This window comes from Chanodichthys erythropterus, chromosome 12 (genome assembly GCF_024489055.1).
Source record: "Chanodichthys erythropterus isolate Z2021 chromosome 12, ASM2448905v1, whole genome shotgun sequence".
Classification (NCBI taxonomy): Eukaryota; Metazoa; Chordata; class Actinopteri; order Cypriniformes; family Xenocyprididae; genus Chanodichthys; species Chanodichthys erythropterus.
The window spans coordinates 7,501,593-7,520,646 of NC_090232.1; the positions used below are offsets into that span (position 1 = coordinate 7,501,593).

The following is a 19,054-nucleotide window of genomic DNA, read 5'->3' on the forward strand; positions in this document are numbered from 1 at the left end:
GAAGAAAGAAATGCAATACAGAAGGATGAGTAAATGAATTTCATATTCTTTTAAGACATGCTGCACTTCTAGTCCTCACTGAATTTGTAATAGTTATGGTGTAGCTGCGCTTGTAGTCCGTTTCTACTTCACGTTTCACCATCTAAAAGTCTTCGAAGACCAAAGTAGCGTCTTGCTCGTCTGAAGTTCAGAGAGCAGTCTGGCATGAAAGGCTTTCAGACATGCTGAACTTTTGTTGTTTGTTGCAATTTTATATAAGCAGTTTCTCATACATATTTCTCAGACTGATCAATTAGAAATAAAAGTTGATGAAAAGCAAAATAAAGACATGCACCTTTCAGAGCAAATGCAGAATTCTTTGGGTGTTCTGAAAAGGGGCAAAAGCTCAATAGCAATTCATTAGATACGTGCACAGGTGGTTTTATTACAACCAATGAATGCAATGTTCTTTTGGATCGAGTTCATCTAAACCCGTGTGCTGGGAGCTGAACCCAGATGGTTGCAGTCCGATGTGATTTTTGATTAGGAGGGGATGCCAGAGCCCGTGTCAGGGGAAGTCAATCTGGTTTGACCTGGATTACTTCTGCGTGGAAGCACATCTCATGAAAGATGCATCATCTCTGCTTTCCTCTGCCACTCAACCTTCCTGCTTTTCCCCACTTTTGGGAGGGTCAGAGCCTTTGAAGGTCCTTGTTTTTATGGTGGCCTTGGAACCCGGAGCCTTTCAGATCTGGTTTACTGCTGTTGGGCTTTTAGACCCCCAGAGAGCCTAAACTTACGCTGCCTTCAAGTCATGTCAGAATGATCGTGTTTACGAGACCGGCGCACTTGAATGTTGTAGCTTCCTTTGGGGGGGAAGCTTCTAGTCAGAGCTTGTCATAATGGCAAGACGTAGGTTTGTCAACATCTTAAAACGGCTGTTAAAAAAAAAAAAAAAAAAACCTAATACACTGTGTTTGTTAAAAGTGTGAATATTAATTTGGTGTGTTTGTGCTCTATACAGTAGATGTGGCTGCAGAGCGTATGCTGATTCTCATTCATCTTTTGATGCATCAACTTTTTTTTTTCCTCCAGAATGTTTTACATTTTTAGCCGCATGAAAAGTAGATCAATGTCAACTTAGAACAACTTCAGTTGATCACAATTAAGTTTAAAAGTCTACACATTTTGTAAATAAATAAAAGAACCAGTGTTTTCATATTCCCTTTCCTACTGAATTGATGTTTTAATGATTTTTAATTATGTATGAATGTATGTATTTATTATGGTTTTTTTTTTGTTGTTGTTTTTTTTTAGTTAGAAATGTAAATATGTTTATTTATTTAGATTTTAGTATTTATTTTTATGTGTATTTCTTTTTTTTTTTTTTTTTTTAGTTTGGATTTACATTTTAGTTCATTAAAATAAAGCTGAAAAAAAATAAAATAAAATAAAATAAAATAAAATAAAATAAAATAAAATAAAATAATTTAAAATAATAAAAGATGAAAAATGAGAAATATTGCCTTGGCAACTAACTGAAATAAGTTGAAGCACTACAGTTACTAACTGGAAATAAATAAAAACTAAAGCTGAACTAAAACTAAAACTGAAATAAAAACAAATGTAAGTATTAATATTTAAAAAGAACAAAAACTAATGAAAAATGGCACAAGCACATAACAAACCTACTAAAATTAAACAAAAATTAAAATTAAAATGGAAAATATAAAAATAACAACTAATTTAAAATATTATTATTAATAATAATAATAATAATAATAAAACTATAATATTATTTAAGGTTGCAAAAGGGCTGAAAATGTCCAGCTAATTTCCAGAAACTCTCCATGCGAAGTTAAGCTGAGAAATTTGGGAAATATTCCAATATTCCAAATTAGAAAATTAATTGCACTAAGAGAATTAATTGAAAATTTTGAATAATTTATGCAAACTGTATGATATACAAACATAAATACCTGTGAGTAGAACTTTATTTGATTCTTTCATTGAACGACAAAAAAGCAAAAAAGCATGAATGTTGAATAAAATAAACATATTCCCTATTATCAAAAAAAAAAAAAAAATCCCATTCAAAATGTAAAATAAAATCATTGCAAAATGTTAAATTGATGCATCATGTTGTACGATTTCCACAGGAGTAATTTAGTCCAGTTACCATGTTGCTGAAATTGCTTTCGTTAGCCTCAATTGTGCGTTTGAAGTCAACTCAATTCACTCTTGTTCTTGTGTCCTGCTATTGGCGTGAGCAGATGTCTCTAATTTCCAAGATTTTCCAATTTCCAAGCAGCAGGTCCCAACTAATGTTGTTCTAAGCAAAATGACCTGTGCTACAGATGGGCTGTAGAATTTGAATACGGCCTTTCTCTGAAGACATCAGCAGCACTTCCCTCAGGCGAGCGCGACCGCTGTTGAACTGCATTGGCACGAGTCGGGGAACGGATGAATGATGTGTGCCTTCAATCATCTATCAACTGCTGGAAGTTCAATAATTTTTCTCATATTCATCAGCAAGGTCAGGACTAACTTGCCTACATGGGCTGTGTGATTGACAGTGATGTAATGGCCGTATGGAGCAGTATGTGTGTCACGTCTTTTGGCCTCTACCTTGCCTGAATATAGTGTGCTGTAGCCAGACATTTATTCATCGTGGACTGTTTTTTTGGAAAAGCTCTAGTCTACTTTACTTCCTGCACGGCAGACAGCCATATTGCTAATGACTCAGCGGCCCTGATGTGGCTTTCGTGACAGATTGTGTCTCAGAACACAGAGATCGTATTTTGAATAGCAATACTGTATGATTTACCTTTGCTTTGCTGCTTAGTAACGTCACAGAGAACATAGCAGAAATTACCTAGCAACATCCTTGTGACTGACCACATCATCAGGACCAAATACAGACACTTCCATACAGTGTGAACATCTAGTGTTGCATGCGGGTTGCATCATTTATCCATCCAGTCTTCGTGATATATTTATGCACTCAATTGAAGTGTCTTCTGGTGTGGAAACATGTGCATTAACACAAAAAAAATATATAGGGATTTATATAGGAAATGTTTTAGCAGGTGTATGTTTATAGGGATTTCGTACGCATGAGCACCCCGGTTGCCTAGACTGTGAACTCGACATGGAAGAACTATGAAATGAAAAGGAAATTATTTCTAATTAGTCTGTGAAACATTTCCAATTTTGCTTGTGCAATGTGACGTGTTTTAGAGTGAAATAGGAGGTTCAGTGATGAACCTCCTATTATCCATTAAGATGGCTATATACTAAAATGTGGACGGGAAGGGGTTAGTGATGTCATTTTTGGAGGCGGAGCAGGTTATTATATTGCGATTGTTCACATATCAGTGTTATTTTAGTATAATTTATATACTATTATAGTATTTATAAAAATTTGAATGAGATTTTATATGATCAGTTTTCATTGATTTTGCTATGTGCTTTTGTCATTTTTATTATATATACATATATATATATATATATATATATATATATATATATATATATATATATATATATATATATATATATATATATAGTTACCTTTTATTTTTATTTCAGTTTTATTTTTAGTAATTTTAATACTTCAACTTATTTTATTTCAGTTTGTTGACAAGGCAACATTTCTAAGTTTCTACGTTTTCCATGTAATAGTTTATTTATCTCAGCTTTATTTAAAATAACTAGTTCTGTCATATTGACTAATTGCAATTAATCACAACATTTTGGTGCTGATGTGCGAATAGTGACAATGCGGTAAAAAGACGAAAAGCTGTTGCAAGTGTGAACAGCAGATGTAGTACAATTACCGGAATATAATCTGTCGTTTTTAAAGCAAGTTAACAGCTTTCATGGGTGAAAGTGGCTTGTAAGACCATGAAGGTGTTTTATAGGTGGTAAAAGGTTTATATTATGTTAAGTGGAACGCATTATTGAGCACAAGTGTCAAAAGCATTAGCTATGAACTAAAAGACTGATAGATTGCCCATTTTAACCTCTGTTCACGCCCATTACAATAAACAGTATGTCAACACAAAGCTGCAGGAGCAGATAAAATAAAATCGCAGCGTGCACAGGAGAACAACATGCATGCACGGTGCCAGCGATACTCGACAAAGGCGATATTCAGCGCTGTCCTGCAGGGCTGTGTAAATTAATTGAGGAGGGATGCAGCGGTGGACTCCAGAGCCTATTGTGTGGGTGAGCGGGAGTTTTCTGCCAGCTTCACACAGGGGTCTCAGGTGGCCTTGATCTGCATGGCTTCCTCTCCACTCCCTCCTAGAGCAAAAAAACATGAGCGCTCTCAAGACGCCACCACTCCCCTTTCATTCTGTCTCCTCATCATGTTTTCTGTCTTTATTAACAAGCCTCAGTCTGCTGAATGTAGGTAGACATGTTGCTTTTTGAAGCTGATACAGTTCATGGTAAATATCAAAGCTTCTTACATTCTTTCTAATTAATAACTTAACTAAACTAAAATAAAATAAAATAAAACTGAGCTTTTTATGTGTACACTGCACTTTGTATATGTCTCATTTCTGCAATATCCCCAAGATGGACAAAATTTGAAAAGTTTTATTAATCACAGAACAATAATACCAGTTGAAATACCAGTTGATATGGTTACTTCGTTATAACTGTGGTAACTTTAGCCATAATTTTGAAAAGATTTCTGAAAGTCTGCAAAATGGATTGATTGATTGATTGATTGATTGATTGATTGATTGATTGATTGATTGATTGATTGATTGATTGATTGATTGATTGATTGATTGATTGATTGATTGATTGATTGATTGATTGATTTTGCTTTTGGTTTGACACACTTAAATTGTGTTTTTGAGAGGAAAGAGTCACTGATAAGTTGCATTTTATTATTACATTCAGAAATAATGTAATACTGGTAAATAAAGCGAAATGTTTAAAAGATTTTAAACACTATACGCATAGCTATAGGCTCTTTTTCCCCTCACTCCATAACAAATCCTTTCAATTTAATGGTATTCAGAGCAAAAAATATAAGTAGCTATATAAACATCAAGCCAAAATGAATTAATTTAAAGTGAAACTGAAACAGAAACCAGTGCTCATGTAGCGCACAAATCCAAATGTTTCCGTATTCGCAATGTATTTGGATGCTAAACTATTATTTATTATGTAAACTAGGCTTTGTAGGCTTCACTCTCATCCCAAAATAGACATAAAACATTTCACACATGCGCAAAAATGTGCTTGGCATAAGACCACAGAAAGGTGATGTTCACGCTGAATGTCACAGATTGTATTATGGACTGTTTTACCCTCTGGAGTCTGAGGCTGATTTGGGGTTTGGAGAAGTTTTGACATGCCCTGACATTTGTGCTTTTTTCAGTTGTTCATAAACATATAAAGTGTCATTACACTGTATTCAGCAAAAATAATATGTGAGGAACATGTATGTACATGTTTGTATTTTTTAAGGAATAATGTTTATGCATGATTATTGAAAAAACAAAAAACTTAAGTCACTTAAATAAGGCCAAAAAAGTATATTAAAGGTACAATATGTAACATTTTTGCAGTAAAATATCCAAAAACCACTAGGCTAGTGTTATATATTTTGTCCAGCTGTCGCCTGTCAATGACGTCAGTTACCTTTGTTACCGCCTTTACTGACGTAGAAACCACATGACAACAGTGCCGTGGACAAATGCGGAAGTAGTGTCTAGCGTCCAGCAAACCACCAGCTTGCTTCAAGCAGTTCCTTATTTACTTCTTGCACATTTTATGGTGGATTGTGTTACTTATTTATGGAATATAATTACTATTTACCACCTGCTGCTGGTTCTGTCGACAAGGACAGCTCCCGTAAACTCATGACCGGAAAAGCGGAAGCGGCGCCGGCGACTGTGTCATAATAAAAGTCCCGCTGCTCGTGAGGCGTGTGTTGATCAATCGCTCCAGCTCCTCGTTCAGGTCCTGCTCTGCTTCATACTACAGTAACGTTAATAATCGCATCCATGAACATGAGTTCTTCCTGACTCCAATCCCTATTCTTTTGCACCGTCCGTTGAGATGGAGACCACATGTCCCAAGTTTCCGCTCCAAAACTTGGCGTCATCAAACTACGCCTTTGTTTTGAATAGGCTTCTAGCGACCTCTAGCAGAAAAAAATATCAAAATTTGTACCTTTAAATCTGTGTTCACAAGACTTTTGGGTATGGAGGTATTTGGAGGTTATAGACTAGAGTTTTTGCTTCAGAACTATGTAGAAATTATGCTGCCTAGTCCTTCATATAAAACAATATATTGATTTAGTTTTTGTAAGACACTTTTTGTCAAGAAACACAGTATGCGTGGAGGCGTGAATCATTATGAATAATGGTTCATTTACACCCGAGAAGACAAAAGAATCACATAATAATGACCTGAAATGACTTGCATATTAATGAGTCCTTTCAGTCAGGTAGGCTTTGAAAAAAACCCTCTGTAATAATGTCTCAGCTCATCATAAACAGCAATACTGTGAAATATTATTACAATTTAAAATAATGGTATTCTTAAAATAATGGTAGCTTAAAAGCATGCATATTTGGAGAAATATTGATGGATTCTTATATATTTATGTCAATTTTCTATACTGAGAAGTAATATTTATTGTCATCACTATGAGTGCTGGGTACTGTGTTTTTTTCAATTCATACATGCAGCCGGAGGGTGCTCTGTACACCTTTAGGCCACAAATTCATAAAAAGAAGAAAAGGAACTAGGAACTAACGGCATGTCTTCTAGAGATCGCTAACCATTACTTTAACATCCAAATAAACACTTTTCAAGACAATAAATACACGATTGAGACAATGCATACATGTATTGCCTCTGAATTTGCGTCTGAATAGCGCTCCCTCCATGGGCGTGGCCGCATTAGCGGGTAATGAGCTGAATTACAGACTTCTGACATGGCTCTCTTTTCATACAGATTACATAAACACAGAATTTTTGTTTTTGATTTGACTTGCACGATTTAAAACCTGACATTTCAATGTTTCTTTAGACATAAGTGTAATTTTTTTGTCATTAGTATTCATAAGTTACAGTTCATTTTCTGAGAACTATCAGATTGGACTTCGTTCAGAGGGAGAGGAGAGATCACGCATCATGTTAGTTTTCTTTATTTTACAAAAAGCACAACATTGTGTTTTTACTCTGAGTGTACACAAATAAAAGAAGACATTCTATAGTTTCAATTGATATATTACTTATGTCTCTATAACAAGAAATGACAGAGTATTTTAAGTCTGTTTTGCTGCAATGTGAAAAAAATCCTGCAAAACGCGCCGGCGCGTTTTCGGACCTCAGGGAGTTAATTTGAGCAGTGTAACTATGTTTGGTTGTCTATTTTATTTTGATAATGAACAGGCTGTGATGTCAAGTTTGCAGTGCTAGAACTGATATGTTGTGCATGTGCGCATGAAGCGCCTGCACGATCGCTTGAATTGTTTCCTTATAACAGTGGAAACAACTTAAAATACGCTTTCATTTATGGCCATACAAGTAAGACATCATTCAAAACTGTAAAGGGTTTACTTTTATTTGTGTACACTAAGAAAAAAAACAAAAACAAAAAAAACATTGTGCTTTTGTAGATTAAAGAAAACAAACAGGATGTCCCATTCTGCCATCTCGGTTTCCTTCCCATGAACTTGTTTGTGGAGTGCGTCACAAAAGTGAACCGAAACTCATCATATAATATTTGTCGCACAGTTTTTTTCTCTCATTTTGTTAATAATTTAATTGAAATATATTTAGTGCATATAGGCCTGTTTATTGCTTTTATATAATCTGTGACAAGTGAGTGACGAGTGCGTATCACAGAAGAGTGAAGTGGAACGCAGACTAAACTCGTCAACCTTGAGTCTTTCATCTCTGAAAAGCGTTTGGATGCTTTTGTATTGGCATTTGAATGGAAGTGCTGTGAGTCGCAGTCTGTGGAGCGTTTTCCAGCTGCCGCATGAGAAACAGTCAGCAGCGTTTGGTTGGGCGGGCAGCCAGACGCTGTGAGCATACACTCAGTAATTCTAGTGACCTTAAGAGAACAGCTTGTCAGCAATGCTAATTCCCAAAGCAGAATCACAGCTGTGGCATGAGGAATGCTGCCTGCAAAATGCATTTCAATATGAGTTGTTTTATAGAGTCATAGTGTTTTTTTTTTTCTTTTTTTTCTTCATTCATATTGTGAAGTATGATGATATATATACACACATATATTATGTAAACAAACATTTATGTCAAATTTCGCTTTTAGATTATGTAATTCATTAACGGTTAGGTATTTGTGGATCAACAAACTTGACATGAGATGACAAACTTCAGTGTGTTGAATTCAGTATTAATGCATTCGCATATTTAAAATGAAAGATTTGCATGCATATTTCTTTGGGTTTTCTATTTGTGTTTGTTTCAGTCTGGAAAGTCTGAATGGGAACATAGTGTAAGACAAGACACAACTCACTTCCTCCATCCCCACCCACGACAGCCTCTTTATTCTGCTGTTTTCCTTCCCGGTTGTTGTGATATTGATCATTGTTCTCAGAGGTCCAAAAGATTTAACTTGCATTGATTTTACATCAGCCTCCAACTTTGTCTTTGCCGCATTATCTGAAACTCTTCTGGTGCTAATGCACGTTTGATAGCGTTTGTTTAGGCCAAAACAGACATGTGTTTTTGCATTTCTGTCCCTGAAGAGTCTGTTGAGAATCAGCTGGGGCAAAAAGGACATCAGGTTTACTGACTAAAGATAAACCGAGATGACTGTATCGGTGCACAAGCTGAGCAAAGCAGATTTCTGTTTATTTGTATTTATTTCTGGGCTTTTGCCACTTTACATGTTTAAAGTGATTATGAAAAGGGAAAAGTATACCATTTCATTATTACTATTATTATTATTAAATAATTCAATGATAAAAATCATGTATTTATTTACACTGCCCTCCAAAAGTTTGGAAACGCCCTAGAAAAATGGGGTTTTGGACAATATTGGCATGAATCCTTTTTAATTTATGATAATTTTGCACTGATAAGGGACAACACAAACTACGAAAACATATTTTATTACATAAACAGTTTATACATAGAAAAAAACGTACATTTTTGATTCCTCAAAATATCCAGCATTAGCAGCTATCTGACCTAAACTGGGTTCTAATTGGTTCATTGTATTCTAAACTTAATTGGTAATCAATCGTTGAAGCTATTAAGGTGTGCTGACCCAAAAATCTTTTACAAACCTGGGCCAAGTTTAAACCAGTAACCAGGCATCACAGCTGGCAAAGGGGCATGTCTGACTTTGACATGTATATATTGACATTTTTATGTAATCAAAATGAAAATAATTATTGCTGGTCTTCAATGATAATGTCAAGTTACTTTAATGTATTTGCACCAAAAAAATGATAAGGATTTATGCTGATATTGTCCAAAACCACACTTTGCCAGGGGTGTTTCCAAACTTTTGGAGGGCAGTATATTTATTTAATTTTTAGTATATACATTAATATTTTATGATGCCAGATAAATTGACAAATGTAAATGTGACTTTAATCGATTAATGCTTGATTAAAAACGATCACATGGGTCATTCTTTCAGACTCCAAACCACGCTGAGCTAAATTCTAATTGGAAAGATATTGATTGAGCCCTTTAACCAGGCACTGAGATCCATTTGTCGTTATTCGCTTTCCCTGGCCACATCTGAGCACATTTGTCTTTACCCTCCGCCTGATATGCATTCTGTCCATGTCCAGAAAGTAATCAGCAGCAGCTCGCAGATTACAGACTGCCAATCATTGGTATTCCTGCACCGACGTGTGCTGAGACAGAGGAAAGGAGGGATGCATTGGAGGAGATGGGTCATCACTCTTGTCTTCCTTCCCCTAATGGGGTCTGACATGGCTCCGGAGGGACAGAGTAATCAGGCCAGTGCTCGCAGCTCAAAGCGTAATGACCAACACAGCTGCGCAACAGTCACGCATGGCGCATCAAAGCAGCGACTTCAGAGTATTGGCTGCAATTTGTAACATTATCTTAATTGTGGGACTACTAGCCAAACATGTTGTAAAAGTGACTCTGGTTTTGCATATTTTACTTTGGACATCAAGCGAGGACCATAGTTGTATTTGTTTCAGCCTGTGTGGATTTGTTTGTGGTTTTTGAGGATGAGAGCATGTCGCACAACCTGTCCATGTTGGCATCTGTCTAATGTAACTGAGTGACAGATTAATTTGCTCAAATTCTATAGAGTTTGATGGAAAACACAGTCCTTGACATCAGCAAAAGACTTGAGATAAGATTTCTGCTTCCATTTAATATTTACTATTATATGGTTGTTGCATTTTTATTATAAAAAATTTAACATATTATATATTTTATAAAAATGCTATATTATAATAATTACTACTAGAGTATCAACTATTTTATTATTTTTATACAATATCTTTAGTATTTATTATTGTATATATTGTACTATACTGTGTATATATAATACGCCTGTATCCATACGCCTGTTGGTATTTGTTTGTTTGTTTGTTTGTTTGACATTTTGCAGTGAAAAATAGTAACCTAAAAATGGTTTAATAATTTAATTTAACTTCACTGAATCAATTTAAATGCATTAATTTATACCAACAAAAAATGCATTATAAATAAGTATAATAGTTATAACAATAAATATATAACAGTGTATACATTACAAATATATTAAATATATTTATATTTTAATTATATTTATAAAATATATATGTATATAATTATACAAACATAATTATACAAAATATGTATAATAAAATATAAAATATAATGTGTGTGCACACGTGTGTGCACACGTGTGTGTGTGTGTGTGTGTGTGTGTGTGTGTGTGTGTGTGTGTGTGTGTGTGTGTGTGTGTGTGTGAATAGATAATTTTTACTGCCTTTCAGAATCTACATAGTACTGCCACAGTATTTATTTATTTATTTATTTATATTTAATCTATTTTCTTATTTATTTATTTACTTATTTTTTATTTATTTATTTATTTTTTTAAAAGACATTCACATTGACAGTGATTTGAGGAAACAATTTCAACTTTGTGCACAGTGACAAAAAAGCATCGTAAGAGTGGAGATTATCATGTCAGGTCATTGTTTATCAGATCCCTAGTCGGTTTACAAAAGGACGTCCTTTTCTCATTATGTTTTGAAGATTTATCAGAATCAGCAGTGGTATAGATAAGATGCTCAGCCTCTTCTGTTCAACTTTGTTTGTTCTGTGTGTTCTCAAATCTACGAACTGGACTTTGAAGAGCAGCATTACAGGCAGGATTTGTACCCCGACCGCCACTGGCATGTTTTCTCTCACAAGTGTCACAACGGATGCTGCTGCTTCTCTTTGAGCTTCTGAAGCCGCCTGAGGATCGATGTCTTCAGTCAGACCAGCAGGCTGCCAAATATCTCACGCGTGTCTCCGATCAGCCCTTTAAGATGGCCGTCTGGGGACATCACAGCAGTGAATCGATACCTGCTTAATTTCAGTCCACACAGATTTATTTGACAAAAGCTCAAACATGATTTGTGGCTCCTTGAGGGAATCATGTCACTGGCTTTTGCTGACCCTAGCAAAGGCCATACACTCGTTTTGTAAGTCTGTCTAATGTAGATCTCTCACGGTATCTTTGAATATGTATTGTTCCATCTGAAACTCCTATTGCGTTATTAATGGATTATGGTTCTCCAAGCAAATTCAAACATATCGGAGATTAAAATAAATATTCCCAAGCAGTCCTATGCCAAGTAATGTGAGCAGCTCTTGTTCAGATTGATTCTTCAATGTTTAAAATACATGCAATGTACAAACAAAATGGTTGGAAATATCTCAGAGCTCTTTTGTTGAGAGCAGGATCCTACTGGGGGATGAATGTAGTTTTTGGCTCGTGAAGCTCCTCTGGCAGGAACGATGGGAATCTACTTTGTTTTATACATGACAGCATCCGTTATGTACATACATTTGAATGACTCCAGTGGATACCCTGATTGTATGTTGGAAACTTTTGTTGAAAAATGGTTCCAACTTGCAACTAACAATTGTATGACCTTTAACATACATCAATTTAAATATTAAGATTAACTTAAATCAAACAATACATCTGTTAAGTAGTTGATGCACTGTGAACTAACATGAACAATTATTTTTATTAGGTAACATTAACAAAGATTAATTCATGCTTTAACTAATTGGCTGATGTATTAAGTATTGTTAACCAACAGGATAATATTGTAAAGTGTTACCATTTAGTATTGACTAATGCTAAAATACTACTGCTCATTCTATGTTTTTGAGCTAGTTATAAAAATGAGAGTGCTTTCTAGGTCTGTTGCCCTTTACGTTACATCAGGTGTGTAATTGGAGCTTTATTTGTGTATTTTATTATTTGCATGCTGCCTACGAAAATGATGGGAAATTTAGTTAAGTTTGCCTCATAAACCGGATAAATGCTTTATCATTGTTTAAAGGTGCAGTGTGTAAAATGTGTGAGGATCTATTGACAGAAATGCAATATAATATACATAACTATGTTTTCAGTGTTGTATAAAGACACATAATGAACCGTTAATGTTTGTATTACCTTAGAATGAGCCATTTCTATCTACATACCCCACGGTTCCCCCCTCCATGTCAAGTCGCTATTATGCGGCGGCATGTTTCTACAGTAACCCCAAACGGACAAAATGCTCTACAGATTTTTTCATTTCGTCACTATGTTTGTTGATGTTTTTAGAGGCAGCTTGCATCGTCACTATGTTGAATACGCACAAAGTAGTAGTAGTAGTAGTAGTAGTAGTAGTAGTAGTAGTAGTAGTAGTAGTAGTAGTCGTCATCTGGTTTATTAGAATCAGAGAACGTTCTTTGTTAGAAGTAAGAAGAAACCTCAATGCTTTACTGGCTAATGTACTCTCTGCTGTCTCAGATGACGACATCTTTGTCATGGTGGCCAGACGGCCACCGTAGCTTCTCCGAAAGGGAGGGATGCGAGGGGTGTGCGCCGTTAGTTGCAGTTCACAACCTCACCGCTAGTTGCCACTAAAATTTACACATAGTACCTTTAACAGTATTAAAAGGGTTCCTATTATGCTCATGTACGTTTATAATTTTGTTTATAGGGTCTACTAGAATAATTTACATTATCAAAAAAACTTTTTCTATAATTTACATTGTTGCAACACCTGTTTTCACCCTCTGTCTGAACACTCTCTGTTTTAGTTTCAGTTAAAACCCGCTTTACAAAAAGTTCATTCTGCTCTGATTGGTCAGGTGGCCCAAGTCTGTTGTGATTGGTCAACTGTTTATGTAACGGAGCCCAGCTCGTGAGAGCTGTGCAGGTAAACCTCACTCCCCTGATCTCGCGAGGCACACTAGCGACTGGGTCTTAAACGTCCTTGTTAGCGCATCTGCCTCCTATGCCGGAGGGGTTACACTTATAGTGTGTGTTGGAAATGTAATGCCCTTTACCATAACTGGTGAGTATTAGGTCCGGGTGCTTCCTGAGGTACTGTAAACACTACTGTAACTACACTAATTATGGTGTCAGATTTGCCGCATCAGTTCGAACCCAAGTCTGATAATGACAGCCAAGAAGAACAAGCTAATCGACCTGAACCACCTTTGCAAGCATGATGCAATGATGCATGATTACTTGCAAGCAAGTAATGCTTTTTTTATACCTCTCTTACATTTCAGATGTGACCTGCATCAAACTGCATGGTTGAGAAAGCATTTGGGAATATGGCGAGAAGACAACAAAAGGAACACTGAGGAATACTGTTAAAAATACATTTTAACCACTGTTTCCTAAGTTGTCCACTTTAGGAAGGCCGAAAAAATAGGACTCTTGGATATGGTGACAACAAACTACTAAACTCAACAAAGACTCGCCACGTTTTATGTGTATGCCTTGGGCAGGAATTATTTAAATGTGGAATATTGTGACATGTTCATTCCTGGAAAAAAAACTCAAGACTACAATGGAGGAGTTTTAGGGAGTTCAGAAAAAGTGTGCAGTGATATACTGATATAGAGATAACTCCCTTTGGAGGGACTTTCATGCTCAAACAGCAACATTACACATCCGAAGTGTAAAAAAGCGTAATAGGTGCTCTTTAACAGTTCTTCATTAATGCCTTTATGTGCGTTCATCTTGAAAATGTGATCATTTCATTAGGACACAGACAGCAATAGTTACGACTCATAAGTTGGAACTTCCCAGGAACTTGATCTAGTTATCCTCATTCCTCATCACATTGAAAACACATGCTTTGAAAAAATCTGATCAGTTTATGTTTAGTGGAAATACTTTCATTTCTTTCTCTTTTCTCTTGCAGTGACACCGGAAAATACCAACAATCACCGATACCATCACCCTCAAACCAAAGACTTTGATCAGATGAATTCTGGCACGGGAGTAACACAAACCGTCCCACTGGCTCTGGTCTTATTATGCGCGTTTGCGCTGTTGTCAGGGTAATGTCAGCCAACTGGGTCCAAACCCCAGACCGAAGACTGCTTTTCACACTGTTTCTTTGAAAGAAAATGTGCCAGCGTTTTAAACATTGAGGTTGAAATTCCAGCAAAAAGATGTCCTCTAATGGAAATGGATCGGAAATGGATAAAACTGGCACTGATGCTTTGAGAACTGAGGATGGTGAAAAGAAAATGAACTGAGAAGGGGGATATGACAAACAAAACTGTTCTTTCATAAACCGTTTTAATCGCAAAGTGTTTCTATCATAAACGTAACAGGCTACTAAAACTTCTGCGAACACTTTACTGCCTTGAATAATGTCTTTTCTACAGGGTTCAGAGTAACACTTTCAGAGAAAAATGAATTAATTTAATTCAGTTTTAATGATGTACGATCTATTCGAAACATAATTCCGAGCTGAAATGAGCACAGCACATATCAGCATTTTTAAAAGAAATGATGCAATATTTCTGATGTCATGTACTGCTTTTTGAACACGTCTTGGTACCATGTACCTATATGACCTTTTTTCAGCATTTTTAAATGTACTGTTGTTGTTTCTTTTCATTTGAAATGGCGTACGACGCACCTTAACAAAATGTATAAAGATGTGTTGATTTACAATGTATTTATTCTTGGTTACAGAGTGACATTAAACAGATAATTAAACTAAATATTTGCCACAAGAAATTAAATGAAAAGAAACATGCTCTAATATATAATAATATTGGTTTTGTTTGTTAACATGAACATGCAATGAACACTAATTCGTACTAATCTTCATTTCAACATTTACTAATACATTTCTTAAATCAAACTACAGTATGCATCTGGTAACATTAGTTGATACACTGTGAACTAACATGAACAAACAATGCACAGTTTTTCATTAACTAATTTCAAGTAACGCTGTAAAAAATGCTCATTTTTCATGTTAACTAATGCGTTAACTAATGTTAACAAGATCGGTAACACTTTATTTTAGTGTCCTTATTACACGTTACATGTAGTTACATTATAAATTGTGCATAATTACATGCAACTAACCCTAAACCACACCCTAATAGTAACCTAACCCTATAGTAAGCACATGCTGTTAATTGTTATTACTCAGTGCTAAAGTGTTTAATTAAACTGTAATAAGGACACCTTAAAATAAAGTGTAACCACAAGATCAAACTGTAAAGTGTTATTGTAAAGTGTTACCACTAGTAACACTAAAATGTTGCTGCTCATCACTGTTTTTCAGCTAGTTACTGCATATTAATGTGAGGATTTTTAATTCATTAATTCAATTTACTTACTTTCCAGCCCATCGTTATTTCTCTTTAAATATAATTTTTAATGCATTAAATATATTTTAATGCAAGTTAAATGTGCCATGGATGTTGTTTCATGTTGACTCTACCAGACATTCCAGACTGTTTTCTAAGGTGTATGTCTAGAATACAGCGCTGAAGGAGCAGGGGAGGCTTTTTTGACTATTAAATGTGCACCTTCCTCTTTTATAACGCAGTCTCAGAGGTCCAGGAGAAGATAAATACAGAGGAATCGCTCATTTCATCTCCTCTTCTCGCACAGCTCTTTCTGACAATGAAAACTTTGCCCAAAACGGTCAACTGAACTCATTAATATACTGCCAAATCTCAGGACGCTTGAGTTTTTTATCTTTTCTTGAAGAGCTTCAAAGGGCTCCTCAGAGGACCGTGAAAGATCTTTCCTTCAGAGTTTCTATACCAGTGTTCGAGTTCTTCAAATTACTTATGCACTCTGTGGCACTTCTGATGAAAAAAGAATAAGACTCATGACATACATTTAAAATGATTCCCACAGTTACCCGTTTTCATTTTTCTATTTTTCTTCCCGAGGAACATATCCAGTCCTCCAGGTTTACAGAGACTCGTCATCTTGTGATGTTCCTTCATGTCTTCTGAAGCCACTTGGTAGCTTTGTGTGAGGAACAGATCAAAATGTAAAGGTGCACTTAGTAATTATTACTTCATTAAAAATGTTGTGCTCAATTCCTTCAGTTTAAATCCATTTAAGATTGTGTGCTTTCAACTTGAGATGAAGTGCTGAATTATAAATCTGATTAATTGTAAATGAAGTATGATTATTGTATGGCTTCAGAGGATTTACAGTCTTTTGAGACAAACTTCAAGAAAATGTCCAGGTAACATTTCATCCCAATTAGTCATAGTGCCGACGTCATGTGACTGTGACGTATGGCATCAAAGAATCTTGAGGGTAGCCGGCTGGTTCATTCTGCACAGCATCTCAAGAGCGGCTACATGATCTCTGATGACGACACAGCTGTTTCACGATTGGCCGCATTCTTCGCATGACAACGATCACTTGTGTTTCGTGATTATTCTGAAAACTGTAATTCCACTAATGCTCACAAATTTTTTATAACAGTTAAAGCTTTTTCATGTAGTCACAATATTATATTGTGTCATGTTTATTAAAATAAAACTGATAAAAATAATTAAATTAAATAATATAGGCTTATGTTGAACTTTAGTACAAACAGACGCTGTAAGCAGTATATAAAGTACAAACCAGATTCCAAAAAAGTTGGGACACTGTACAAATAAATGTGAATAAAAAGGAATGCAATAATTTACAAATCTCATAAACTTATATTTTATTCACAATAGAATATAGATAACATATCAAATGTTGAAATTGAGACATTTTGAAATGTCATGCCAAATATTGGCTCATTTTGGATTTCATGAGAGCTACACATTCCAAAAAAGTTGGGACAGGTAGCAATAAGAGGCCTGAAAAGTTAAATGTACATATAAGGAACAGCTGGAGGACCAATTTGCAACTTATTAGGTCAATTGGCAACATGATTGGGTATAAAAAGAGCCTCTCAGAGTGGCAGTGTCTCTCAGAAGTCAAGATGGGCAGAGAAGCCATATCTAAACATGATCAAGAAGCGCAGACATTTTCTCTGGGCCAAGGCTCATTTAAAATTGACTGTGGCAAAGTGGGAAACTGTTCTGTGGTCAGATGACCTCAAAATTTGAAGTTCTTTTTGGAAAACTGGGACACCATGTCATCCGTACTAAAGAGGACAAGGACAACCCAAGTTGTTATCAGCGCTCAGTTCAGAAGCCTGCATCTCTGATGGTATGGGGTTGCGTGAGTGCGTGTGGCATGGGCAGCTTACACATCTGGAAAGGCACCATCATTGCTGAAAGGTATATCCAAGAACAACATACAACATCGTAGAACAACTTATGCTCCCATCCAGACGTCGTCTCTTTCAGGAAAGACCTTGCATTTTCCAACATGACAATGCCAGACCACATACTGCATCAATTACAACATTATAGCTGCGTAGAAGAAGGATCCGGGTACTGAAATGGCCAGCCTACAGTCCAGATCTTTCACCCATAGAAAACATTTGGCACATCATAAAGAGGAAGATGCGACAAAGAAGACCTAAGACAGTTGAGCAACTAGAAGCCTGTATTAGACAAGAATGGGACAACATTCCTGTTCCTAAACTTGAGCAACTTGTCTCCTCAGTCCCCAGACGTTTGCAGACTGTTATAAAAAGAAGAGGGGATGCCACACAGTGGTAAACATGGCCTTGTCCCAACTTTTTTAAGATGTGTTGATGCCATTAAATTTAAAATCAACTTATTTTTCCCTTAAAATAATACATTTTCTCAGTTTAAACATTTGATATGTCATCTATGTTGTATTCTGAATAAAATATTGACATTTGAAACTTCCACATCATTGTGTTTTTATTCATAATTTGTACAATGTCCCAACTTTTTTGGAATTGGGTTTGTATTAAATGATAATATATGTGAAACATCAGTGTATTAGTCAAATATTGCATTTATTTCTCTTCAGCTGTGTTAAAGTATGCAAACGCAGCGCAAGCGTCACTACGGGAAGCAGAAAGTGTCCGACTTCACGTCTCCGTTTTCAGCTCCTCCCCGAATGCACCCGGCTACTCTCTCCGATCGGGTCCATCCAGCCGCAGCCGATGTCAAACACACCTATTATGTGTTCCTTTGTTCTGTTTTCCCGCTCCTCATCATTAGTTCATATGTATCATCTGTTCGATTAATCATCCTCATTTGTGTTATATGTTGGTCACATTAATTCTCTGTCCAATCACCGTTGTGTTAAGTTGTGTTTGCTCTGCCTGTCTGTTTGCCTGTTTGGATTGATTATTAAACGTTGTTGTGTTGAACTATATTCATCTGCCTTCGCCTATTTCCCTGCAAGCACCGTGACAAATGATCGGACCACCCTACACAGATGAACGGGCAAAGTTCATCGCCGTGACTCAGGAGAGCCACAACGTTTTTGGATTCACAAGGGAGTTTATCCAGTTATCCTTGACCAGCTCGCGCGACGACAAGACCCTGTGTACCTTGTTCTGGATCGGGGCCACGTTCAACCAACCCATCGACCTCCCAGGCACCACCAAACTGAACTGGAGGGAAACCGTCATCCGGTGTCTGGAGAGCATCGCGTCCC

At 36.1% G+C, this 19,054-nt stretch overlaps 1 protein-coding gene across 2 annotated transcripts in view; it reads left to right on the top strand.

Annotated features, from left to right (window-relative positions):
• gpc5a (glypican 5a) overlaps nucleotides 1-15,203 on the top strand; it is a 196,538-nt gene extending 181,335 nt beyond the window's left edge. Inside the window, exon 8 of one of the 2 annotated variants that reach the window (XM_067404605.1) lies at nucleotides 14,400-15,203. In XM_067404605.1, the coding sequence (XP_067260706.1) occupies nucleotides 14,400-14,542 (143 nt within the window). In that variant the 3' untranslated portion in view covers nucleotides 14,543-15,203. The remainder of the gene's footprint in view (nucleotides 1-14,399) is intronic. The other variant, XM_067404606.1, reaches the window with a different exon arrangement.
• The last annotated feature ends 3,851 nt before the right edge of the window (nucleotides 15,204-19,054 follow it).